General features: G+C 34.8%; 2 protein-coding genes across 2 annotated transcripts in view; one reads left to right on the top strand and one right to left on the bottom strand.

Annotated features, from left to right (window-relative positions):
- The window catches only part of LOC132098017 (phosphatidylinositol 4-phosphate 5-kinase type-1 beta-like), a 42667-nt gene extending 42152 nt beyond the window's left edge, over positions 1-515 (bottom strand). The window contains exon 1 of the mRNA XM_059504106.1: positions 363-515. The gene's annotated coding sequence lies outside the window, so the exon portion shown is untranslated. The remainder of the gene's footprint in view (positions 1-362) is intronic.
- Positions 516-1146: 631 nt separating this feature from the next.
- On the top strand, positions 1147-6086 carry LOC132097298 (frataxin, mitochondrial-like). Its single transcript, XM_059502928.1, has 6 exons — positions 1147-1164; positions 1555-1599; positions 3346-3422; positions 3593-3713; positions 4734-4831; positions 5053-6086. The coding sequence occupies exons 1-6, from the start codon at positions 1147-1149 to the stop codon at positions 5189-5191; spliced, it is 498 nt and encodes a 165-aa protein (XP_059358911.1). The 3' UTR covers positions 5192-6086.
- The last annotated feature ends 6144 nt before the right edge of the window (positions 6087-12230 follow it).

Raw genomic sequence — 12230 nt, 5'->3', positions numbered from 1 at the left:
CTGAGAAAACACTTCCCTGCAACATTACGTAATTTGCCAATCTTAAGAGAGTAGCCTAAAAGAAAACTCTTAACATTTTAAAATAGCCTATTTTATGATTTTGCTATTAACAAATATAACTATACTCTTTGAGTATATATATATATATATATATAGGCTATGTCATTTAAAGTTTTTTTCTACATGGGTACTTTTAGAAGTATGCATAGCTGAAGCATAATTAAACGCATGAAAATGTCAAATATGACGTTTTGAGTATTTGAGAGTGGAAAACACACCGCAGAACTAGTACAGGTACGGCCATCTGACAGGTTCACACAGTTTACATCACAATAAGCATAATTTAAAAAAAATTGTCTTACCTGTATATATGTCCTTTAGGGTGGGCGTCTGTCTTGCCTTCAGACAGAGAGATTTGAGTACACACTGATATTGCGAGACTTGTAGTGCTTCGCTCACTAGAGGTAAGTGTACTCAGTGTCCCTCTACTTTGTGGAATCGATAATGAAGGAGACTGAAGTCACACGGCTGCGTGTCTCCGCCTCCTCCTGCGCTTCAGAGAAATACCTTTCATTTCCATAATGTCAACTCGCTTTCTTTGGCGCCATCTAGTGGTTTGAGGTGGAATCTATCTATCTATCTATCTATCTATCTATCTATCTATCTATCTATCTATCTATCTATCTATCTATCTATCTATCTATCTATCTATCTATCTATCTATCTTAAACTTTTTTTTATTTTTATTTTTTAAATCCATAAAAACTCTATTCGTTTCACTTTTAAAATAACATAAAATAAAATTTTTGTTTAAATGTATTTTTCAAAAACCAAAAACTTTCTACTCATTTCATTTGTAAAAATAGAGGTTGTTTACATTTAAATTACTTTTATAAGAAACGAGACAAATCGGTTGAGAGAAACTTATAGGAACGAAAATCTTGCTGAATAAAGCGGACTTTTATTTTGTTGGGACTTGTATTTTGAAATGTTGCGAGAAGAAAACCGTCGAAGCGGCATATGCTATCTGCGGACTTGCATCTTTTAGAAGCTATGTCAAGGTTAACTAACAAGTGTCATTGTCTTTATTTACTTAGCTTGAGCTCCACGTGGAAATGTCACCAACAAGCTTCCAGACTGTCAACAATGAGAAGTGGACTTGAAGTGAGTGAGTTGTAAACAAACGTTTAGGATGAATTGAATTGTCAGTCTGCGTCGTGGCAGGTTATGATGAGACGCGTCTCTTATAATTGACTCTTACTTGTCGTAAAGTTAAATGTCTTTTGCTGTTTTTTATTATAGACAACAAATCTATTATATAAGGTCTGAACAGAGTGGCTTGCTTTTTTTAGGTGCTTCTCATAAAACGTTGCATGTTAAACAAACCGCTGTAGTTTAGCTCTTGCAATACGACGTTAGTTACATGATTGTGGACTTTTACGCTGTATTCTAGTCCAATTTTGATTAGCTTAAGTAGTGTAACTGTTTGTGTTTTAGTTGTCAGAATAGTTTGTCTTGATTTGCGTGATTTTAAGTCTGTTTTGTTTGTGACAGCCACAGTTAGTCACAAGGACCTATGGATGTGGAGGACATATACAGGTAACGTTAACGAACACGGCTCTTTTGTGCCTTTTTACATTGTAGTAAAAGCTTGAATATTTACATGAGACATTTATTACATTTTAGCTACACTAGAACAGGAAGCGATTAAGGAATATCGAAAGCATAGACATAGGAAAAGTGAAAGTGAACGCATGCTTTTACTTTCATTATTCCTTGAACACTTTCTGTTCTAGCGTCTACTGTTTTGAATGATGACAGAAAGCTTGTATTACTATGATTTCTTATTGACATCTTATGATGAATCACTTGTATTTCTGAACTGTAAGTCACTTTGGATGAAAGCGTCTGCAAAATTAATAAATGTAAACTTTTTAAATCAGGTCTCAAAATGTCTAAAAGTTTAAATTAACTTCTTTCACCCATATTAACCGCTATTTAACCCTCTGGGCTTCTTCGTAAATGGGTCACACTTAGCTTCCTACCGCCCGAAAACGGGCGAAGCCTTAAAATTGTACTTTACTTTTTCCCAGGAAAACCAATCAAATATATTTTTGTTCTATAATGTTTTCTGATTATTATTTAGAATTTTTAGAATTTTTTATGATACTTTGAATTAATTATATAATTTGTATGAGCTATTTTTTCCATTAGAATTAATATATCATTTTTTATTTTATATTTATTAAAAAAAAAATTTCAATAAATGCAGCATTTCACATCAAAATAGAGTGCCAGCCTAAAAAAAAAATGTTCCAGGAGAAGAACTTCATCTAGTGGCTTTAAAAAATAGCCACTTTTGTGTAATGTCCTGTACCAGCCTGTAGGCTGTCTATAGCTTCCTATATATCCTATATAGAAAGGCTTTTTGATTCCTTTTGTTGTTTTAGACATGATTTCTCTATCTTATTCGTTTTTTTTATTTAGATATACATTTAGATATTCTAAAAGATGATTACTTTATTTTCTTAACAAAAATGTTTAGATAAGTATCAGGTTTTGCATTATGATTACAATCAAACTATAGCATTTGGTTAGAAAGGGAACACAATGTGTGTGTGTGTGTGTGAGTGAATGTGTGTGTGTGTGTGTGTGTGTGTGTGTGTGTGTGTGTGTGTGTTGCATTTGAGCGAGAGTCTCTTTTTGTATTTTTTATTTATTTATTTTTGCATATTCTCAAAATTTGCTGTTGCAGTCTTACCAGTCTCTCTCTTTCTCTCTCTCTCTCTCTCTCTCTCTCTCTCTGTGTGTGTGTGTGTGTGTGTGTGTGTGTGTGTGTGCATTTGAGCAAGTTTTTTTTTTTTCATTTATTGATTTTATGTGGAATATTCTACAAATTTGCTGTTGCAGTCGCCAGTTTATCTGTGTATGTGTGTTTGTGTGCGTGGCGGTGTGTGTGTGTGGGGGGGGGGGGTCTTATTTGCACTCTTGATGTTCTAGAGTGTCACCCCTTCATTGCTGTACACTTTTTTTCAGCACAGTTGCTGATCTGTAGCTTGTACCACCAAAAGTTTCTCTGAGTTTTCCTATTTTTTCGTATTTCCCATTCATTTCCTATGTCGCCCGTTTTCGGGCGGGAGGAAGCTAAGTGTGACTTTTTTTTTTACGACCCTTTAACATATCAGAATCATCTCCTTGATTTTTTTGTGTGTTCATATAGGTAATACAACAAAAGTCACCAAGTTTCATCCCCATCCGATGAAGCAAAAAAATTAAACATTTCAAAACGTTCAAGTTTTCGCCCGTTTTCGGGCGAAGAAGCCCAGAGGGTTAAATATTTGCAAGAGGTTTGATTGGATTCTGAAGAGAAGGGAGCTCCATTCAAGCACGCCGCTTGGAGAAGAAAAGGCACTTCAGTTCAGGTAAATAGTGTTCGCTAATTCTCAGTGTAAAATTTAATCACTGACAGAGCACAACATTTATTCATTTTAAAAGAATTGTGCAGTAAGACATAGCAGTTGTGATTTACAATTATTTTGCAATGATTGGAGTCTAGTATTTTCTTAACTTACACAGTGATTGTTTTCTATAGAGATCTAACAGAGACAGAATATGAGAGACTAGCAGATGAGACACTGGATGCATTGGCGGAGTATTTTGAAGACCTCACAGATGAGAGCTTCACTGGAATGGACTATGATGTTGTCTTCTCTGTACAGTACGTACTCATGCCCATGTTTTCACATCCTTGCATGTTATATGTCAGTGGTGCTTTTCATCTTAACCCTAATGAAAAATCTGTTATTTGGATGAACCAGGATCTATAATTAGATATAAATGTAGAGTAGAAACATTTGGAGGTGTTAATTGATTTAAAATATATTATATTATATTCTTTCTATATTTTATTCTTAGATTAATTGACATAGACCATTGCCATTACAGAAGTAAATAAAAATTATAAAATGTGAAAAATTGCAATAATTATTTATTTAATTCAAAATATTTTTGGCATTATTTGGAGTTGCTTTTTTCAATCTAATCTTAAAGTTGCACACTTCACCTGTCATGTAATTTATGTATCTAAACTTGATATCCCCATCCTTTTTGTGGAACATTGCAGTTAAGTAATTGCTCTGTAGAGTGAAAAAGGAGTCCTAAAACCTTTGTAATGGCATCTTTTCTCTTCTTTTATGGGAAAAGAGGTTTGTTTGAGTGTTATTGTTGTTAAGTGCTCTTGCCCGACTTCTGTTAAGAGTTCACAGCAAAATAAAAGCCATTTGTGTAGCAGCCTTTGTTGCAGCACCATACAGAGAAAATGCACATCTCCTGCAGGATTTATGAAGGCTGTAAACACTCAGAGCTTTTAGCTTGTTATTGTAAGACTGGAGTAAGGCCACTTTCAGTTCTTTCACACACACACACACACACACACACACACACACACACACACACACACACACACACACACACACACACACACACACACACACACAAGCATAGATATGTATTTATTCATTAATTTATTTAGCAAATATCTTTCTCAAACCCAGTGAATGATTGAGTCAATGCACTCATTGTGGTTTCATTTAAGCGTCTGGTAGGTGACCAGCAGGCCTGGCTGACAGATTGATTGGTCATTCATGCCCCTTGCTCTCCTCTGGAAGGATAAATGTTAAAGCCTCGGAATGAAGCCCTCGTATGATTACATGAGTGTTACATTTTTTTAACAGAATGGAGTGCTGACAGTGAAAGTGGGCTCTGACCATGGTACATACGTTATCAACAAACACACACCCAACCGACAGATTTGGCTCTCCACACCGAAAAGGTTAAACACCAAGATCTTAATGTTCATTTGTTATGCTTAACTGTTTAATCAGTTTTAAATAAAACCCTTAGAAATCTCAATTTCAAATTCTTAAAGTGCCAGTATTATTCGTTGCCTTTAGAAATGCTATTTATTGCATTAAATATTAACTGTGATATAATGAGTGCAATATGTTCTGTATTCAGCTTGATCAGACATTTCTGAAATGCTTCCTTTCTCAGCGGGCCGAAACGATACGATTGGACGGGGGAGCGATGGGTGTACGCTCATGACGGCGTGGCTTTGCACAATCTGCTCTCCAAAGAGTTGTCAGTCATCTTCAAATCAAATATAGACCTTTCGCATCCCATCCATTCATGATGAGACCGATGTGAAGAACAGACACTGTTATAGATCCTTTCCACACTAGTTCACTTGTGACTCTCGTGATCTTTTTGGTAAGACCATAAAAATGTAGCTAGTGCTCAAAAAGACCTTCTGAATTGTACTGTTGGAATGGTTTATGCCTCTCTGCATGCAGACCTACAAATTCAGCCAAGCTGACCTCGAATGAACTGTAGAGAAGATTTATTTATCTACATCAAACCTGTACGCAATTATAAGCTTAAAATGCACTCAGAAGAGCAGAAAGTGCTCTTATAATCCCTGTAAACCTGTACCTGGTTAGATTAAAACCAGATGAAACAGATCACATTTAATGGCTCTTAAACCAGCTGAATAAGACAAATGGACACAGATTGTGTTTATCTGCTCGCCTGGCCCTGGTTGAACTAGAGGCTGCTGGCTAGATGCAGGAAAAGAAGGGGATTATGACAGACAGATGGAGAAGTTTTTGCTCTAAAAGCCCCCTGCCAGAGCCTTTATTCAAGTGTTATCTGTGAATAACGGCATCACATCTGATCATAGTCCTCAGAGCTTTACCGCCACCCTTAGATGATTTAGAAATATCAGCCCAATTTAGCATCAACCCGCCCATACAAAGCTAACTCTGGTGATACAACATACAGTAGTTGATTATTACTCCCCAGACGCTCCTTCTTAATGTAATAGCCCATATATCGCAACATTAACTTGACACGCTGTCTATGCAGATGTTAAAATATGAAATGGATTGTACTGCGATGATACTTTTGATGTCTTTATTCGTGTTGCATGCGCTGAAACAATGGCACATCTGCCGCCATGCTGATGTCTGATGTACTTGTCCATTGATGCATATGTAAATATAATATGTTAATAAATAAATGAGAATTTTTTTTTAATTTTCATTGTGTACACATTGTGGTTTATGGTTAATTTTAGCAACTTAATAATGATAATAATAAATTGTTATAAATTAATAAATTATGTAACATTAGAAATTATAAAATAGTATGCTTCATGTAATTTTAATACTTAAGTCATAAATCAAAATAATACATCTTAATATTATACTACTGCAAATAATATATTTAATGCTTGTATAGTTATATTGATAATAATAATAATAATTAAAACATTACTTATATTAAATATTAATATTATTAATAGTAGTGTACATTATTATTAGTATTTGTTTTTTATTTAGATTTATGAAGTTTAATTGAAGGTTTCTACTTAAGTACAATATTTCATAATTTATAATGTTATAATATTGCATTAAATATGTATTATTATTAATAATAATAATTGTAATATATAATCATAAATACATGTGAAAGTAATTTGTCATTTTTTGCAAGAAAACATTTTAAGCTTTATGAATTAACTTTAATTTAAGTTTTGTACATGAGTATAATATCTCATAATTTATAATGTTACAATATTACATAAAGTATAATAATAATAGTTGTATCATACGTGTCATGAAATAATAATACATATACACATTATTTACTGATTGATTGATTATTTATTTATTTGCAAGAAAATGTTTTAGGCCAGTATTTTTTTAGCTGCAAGTTTAATTTCAGTAGGTGTTTGAGAATCAAAGGGAGTCTGTGTGAAGGGCTGCTTCTAAATCCATATCTGCTCATGTGTTGGAAATGCAACTGATTTCAGTGTTACACATTGATATTAAGATTTGAGACCAATTACTTTGAGATGGGTCTCTCATAGTAATTGCACCAGCTGCTTTTAAATCTTTGTGAAAACTGTAACCCTCTGTCTTTGAGCTAAAGGGCCCTTAAAGATGCCCGATTGTCCCCAGTACTAATGGCACCTAATTATGATACAAGCATCTATTCAATCAGCGCTCATGGCCGATGATAAACGCTTTGAGCATCTTGCCTCTCTTTGGCCAGACATGAATATGCAAATGTCTATTATACAGCTCGACTCGCAGGCCCAAAAATAGCATGAAGTTTCCATGGGAACATGGATTTATCACTGAACTCTGATGTCAATTGAGTGGTTTTGCTTCAAACAAGCCAAGGAAGTCTGAAAGATTCCACGAGCTCATGCATGCTCCGCTGTCATCTCGTCCTTTTGCTGGACAGACATCGCCCTCAGCAGAGCGTTTCTCAGAAGAATGCCATCTAATGTAAAGATTCAGGAATACCATGAAAACATCGAGCTAAATATGCAACGCCACCTGGGAAAATGAACTCATGTCACCTGTTATGTCAAGCAACAAAACAACATTGTCTGATGATGCAATTATGATATTTTTGAACTGAAGATTAATGTTGCAAAGAAGAAAAAGGAACTGTTCTTTAAATCAGGTGAGTCTTGTCCTTTCTTGTTATTTTACTCTGTTAACACCAGTGCCATGAATCAAACAAAAGGCCAGATGCACTTCAGATGACTCAACTGTACTGTGAAGAGATCATGTGGGCTGTTTGGAATTAATTCCACATTAAAAGAAACTGCTTAATTGGAATTTGTTGCTTGTTAATTAGCACAAGTTGTTTGAACTTCAGCTGAAAATCTGTAAATCTCTTTTCTTTGTTGTTGTAACCCATGACTATGCAAAATTATCAAAGGGATTTCTACATTATCCAAATGGTACTGTGGTCTGCTTATGCGTGTTCTCAAAAAGAAGAAAAAAGCTCATTTTGACTTGTGATTGCAATGTTATAAATTATCTTTTATTTCTCACAGTTGTGACTTAATATCACAATACATCACCTTTTGAGAGTCTCACTTAAGATATAGTCAAAATGATAGGAATCTGACTGTATCTCACAACTGACCCTTTATTTTCTGTAATTGTAACTTTGTTTAAGACAAAAACTGAGACTTTATATCTCAAGTAAGGTGTTCTGGTCGGTTGATACCATTAGCCAGTTGGTAGACTGCGATATGCTGCATCCACAGAAGAAAGTAAATATTAATTATTTAACTTATTTTAAGCTTATTAATGCTGAAATCACAACAAGGGTCCAGAATTATGATTTTTGCCACTTTAATGGCGGGTAAATTAAGAAAATACACTTCGTATAAATATAAATTTCAAGACATTAAACTGTATTTTGCATTATTTTTATTTAAAAAACAAAAAACTAATGTTTGATATTTTATTATATTTTATAAAATATTTTGTCTCTTATTTCATTGTGTCACTTATTTAGATGAGCCAGACAACTAATATTTATGTTTAGTAGACAGTTTTTACATGTTACTTGATTTAAAAATGATTCAGATCAGTCATCAGTTAATTAATGTTAATTTTGGACTCTGGTCACAGCACAATTGAACATGGAAGAAGCTTAACCAACACAAACACAGTTCATAGTAGGAGATAAAACATTCTCCTTTCTTAACTAAAATGCCTAAAAAGCTTGTGTTGGGGTCCAGTTTAGCAATATATTTTCAAGGATCCTCAAGAGGTTGCTCTATAAAATGACATGTCATGTTAACTGCCGCTCTGTAGTTTCTGCCTCTTTCCCCCTGGACATAAAGCATATCAAAGATGACATTGCACTGACCTTGATATATGAAAGCTTAAGCAGCAGCCCTCAATAATAAACACTCCTGTATTAGCTTCACACACTTCTCAAGGCTGCAAAGCAATATGGATTCATGGAATAAGAATGAGCTTCTGGATCCGAAGCTGTTAATATGACACATGATTTGCTGAGCTTTGTTGACCTACTGTACATCAATACCAAAGGGATTTTTATGTCACACTTGATATTTCAGTGCAGGATTATTTACTGATCTTGATCGACTGAGACACAAAAAGTTGAGGGTAAGTGAAACTCTAGTCCAACAAAAATTTGGCTTATTCATTGTGATAAAGCAACATTTATATAGATATTACACTCAGTTCTGGATGCAGTGTTTTTTCTGAGTGACAAACGCAGTGTGAAAAATTATGGAGCCACAGGAAAAGTGTGTAAACACTTGAATGCACATTTCAGACATAAAGAGACACTAAACTAGTTGTACTGTCTTTCATATGATGCATGTTTGTTTCTCTACTTTGTATTTGATCTTTTTGTATTTATATATTGCAGGTCATCCAAACACACTCTTTGAGTAGATTATTGTGTGCTTGTATTACAGATGATTTTCCGTTTAGTGTTTCTCTGTCGAGAGTGAAGCGAGTCTAATCGAAAATATAGATAACATGAAAATATTCACTGGTGGTCACAGTGATATATCCGCAACAATTTTAATATTAGTACATTCCTAATTATATATTTATTAAATCTTTAATACAATCTCAATCTATACTGTACATCATGGAGCTATGATGCTGAAATTCACTTATAGCATTTAAAATGAAACTGGCCATCTGTTGAAAATGTAGATATAAAAATATTGATAGATTTATTGGTATTGGCTACAAGTGTAATATTAGTGCATCATTATATATTCATTAAATCTTTTCCATTTTTACTACTGTACTCTAGAATGTTGTAATGCAAAAATTCCCTTGAAAATTGGCTGATTTTATTAGTCCATCCCTAATTACATTCATTGTTTTAAGGACTCTTAAAAGCTTGAAATGGACTTATGCTTCCCCATCTGCTGTCTTTTGAATCAGCTCACGACTGTCGCTAGTGAAGGTCTTTAATTCCTGGAGAAAGCAATCTGTTAGCATTCCCATTCATCTCAATGGCAGTTGCTCAGCTGTTTCTGGACCCCCTGGAAGTATGTAATTTGAAATCTGGCAAACCTTTGAGCAGATTTATAGTGATTAGTCCGAACTGAGGTGCCCATCAGATGAACCTTTGAAAAGTTCATTATCCAAGGCCCAAGGCTTGTGGCTGCCATGAATGTTCTCCAATCTAAGTCTCATAGGCATCATTTTGGTGGTATGACAGGGGGTGTGTGTCCTTTGATATTTAATAGAGATGCATGAAACTACTGTATAGCAGATCGGTGGTTTAATACATCATTTAGAAGTATTGGCTCTCCATTCAAGTGAAACACAGTGTGCTAATATGAAGGTGTGAGGACACACACACACACACACCCACACTATGCACATATTTGGGTGCAGGTTGCAAATAAATCACATTTGTGTCTCTGACATAGTGATATTAAATTATTTGCATGAGAAATACATTGGTAGATCAGGTGATGAAAATCCTGTGTGGTGTGAGTATTGATTTATACTTATCTATCACAAGTTGAAGTCATTTATCAAAAAGCTTAGAGATTTGCTTACCTTGAGTTTAGAGTTATTATACATTTGAGATTTTGAAGGTAAAGGCAAGTTGTCACACTTTATAACATACAAGACCACTGCTAGAAGAAGAACTTTGTGTAACTGACTCAAAAAATGACTTTTCCCTTGTAACAACTAGCCCCAATCTGCTCTACAGCTAGATAGTGAGCACATACCCCTTGTTTAAAGTCATGGCTGTGCTTACATATGTGTTTTGTTGAAAGTGCATATGAAGCAGCTTATATTACGCTGATTTCACATGATCAGTGCCCTTCCCAGTGAGGTGGTGTCCAATCGGTCAGTGCAATGCTTATAAGAAGTCAGCTGTTCCCTTCAATCCCCAAACTCCATATTTCATCATGAGAATGACCCATACGCACCTTCCACACTCTGATGCTCACAGCAGCAGTGTACAGTAATTTGTGGAGTAAAGCCAAAGCGCTGCATTAATTGGCCAAAAATTGGCCATAGATTTCTCCAGGAGATTTTGTCCTTGACACTCCTCCCCCTCGCTGAGGAGCAAGCCGATGTTTTAGTCTCGTTCACATACCTGAAGGTTGTGCCTCACGTTTTGTGCTACACACAACTTCAACTCTTGTGCCTTGGTCCTGTAGTTCATTTAACCATGTGTACTTGGATCAACAGCTTTTATTGCTTCTGGAATAACATCTTTTGCAGTGAAGGCTGCTGGGAAGCATCTACTCACTTATTGCTTGTTGGGCATTATATACTGTATGTTTTCATAACGCAAGAGCTGCAATGATGCAAGAACTTTCAAAATGTCAGTCACTAACAAACATCTGCTATAATATCAAAAAATATTTGCATTTAAAAGTTAAAAGTCAATAAGAATTACACTTTTTTTGACAGAAATCTTAATGCTAGGTCTGCATTTATTTGATCAAACATACTGTACAGTAAAAACTGCAATATTGTCAAATGTTATTGCAATTTGAAAAATAACTGTTTTCCCTTTCAATATACTTTAAAATATAATTTATTTCTGTGATGCAACAAAGAATTTTCAGCATTGTTACTCCAGTCTTCAATGTTCCTTCAGAAATCATTCTAATATACTGATTTGGGGCTTAAGAAACATTTCTGATTATTGAAAAGATAAAGCAACATTTTTCCCCCAGGATTCTTATATGAATAGAAAGTTCAAAAGAACAGAATTTAATTGAAATATAAATATTTTGTGACATTATAAATATCTTTGCTGCCAATTTTGATCAATTTATTGCATTCTTGATGGAAAAAAATCTCAGACTTATAGTGTATATGTTTTGAAAAAAAAAAAAAATTTGGGCTGCATTTACCAGTAGAAACTAACTAACCCATGCATGCTATCGCTTAACAGCTAAAATTGACTCTCTGCCTGGACTTAACACTGGACCTAACCCAAAAATCTGATTGGATGGTCATAATGTCATTATGGGACTAACAGAGATGTTGATTCAGGAACACGTTTCCCTTGAGTAAATCACGTTAAGCATTTTGCAGTCACATGCTTGCATATTTTTGGCCAATCTGTGCTATATCAATTGATTTTAGCAGTGATTAGTTCTCAGCCTGACACCAGGACAAGCAGATAATTGTCACCCATTTGCTATTCAGCTCTTAGCGGTCGTAATGAAAGGAGTAATCAGCACATCCTCAGGGTGCTCACACTAATTAAAGAGGCAGAGTGTTGTGACAGGGTCACCTCTGTTACTGGCACTGAACCAACACAGATACAGTTCACTCCTGTGACTGCCGTCATGAAACACACAGTAGCTCTGTCATCAAATACTGTGCACT

Source organism: Carassius carassius, chromosome 21, assembly GCF_963082965.1.
Source record: "Carassius carassius chromosome 21, fCarCar2.1, whole genome shotgun sequence".
In the NCBI taxonomy this organism is placed as follows: domain Eukaryota; kingdom Metazoa; phylum Chordata; class Actinopteri; order Cypriniformes; family Cyprinidae; genus Carassius; species Carassius carassius.
This window is presented reverse-complemented; position numbering and strand designations above follow the sequence as displayed.

Excerpts from the sequence above, each read along its gene's own strand:
- LOC132097298 (XM_059502928.1), top strand. Across the intron at positions 3,423-3,592 it reads GAAAAGGCACTTCAGTTCAG|AGATCTAACAGAGACAGAAT; the intron begins GTAAATAGTGTT and ends TGTTTTCTATAG. Across the intron at positions 4,832-5,052 it reads TGGCTCTCCACACCGAAAAG|CGGGCCGAAACGATACGATT; the intron begins GTTAAACACCAA and ends TTCCTTTCTCAG.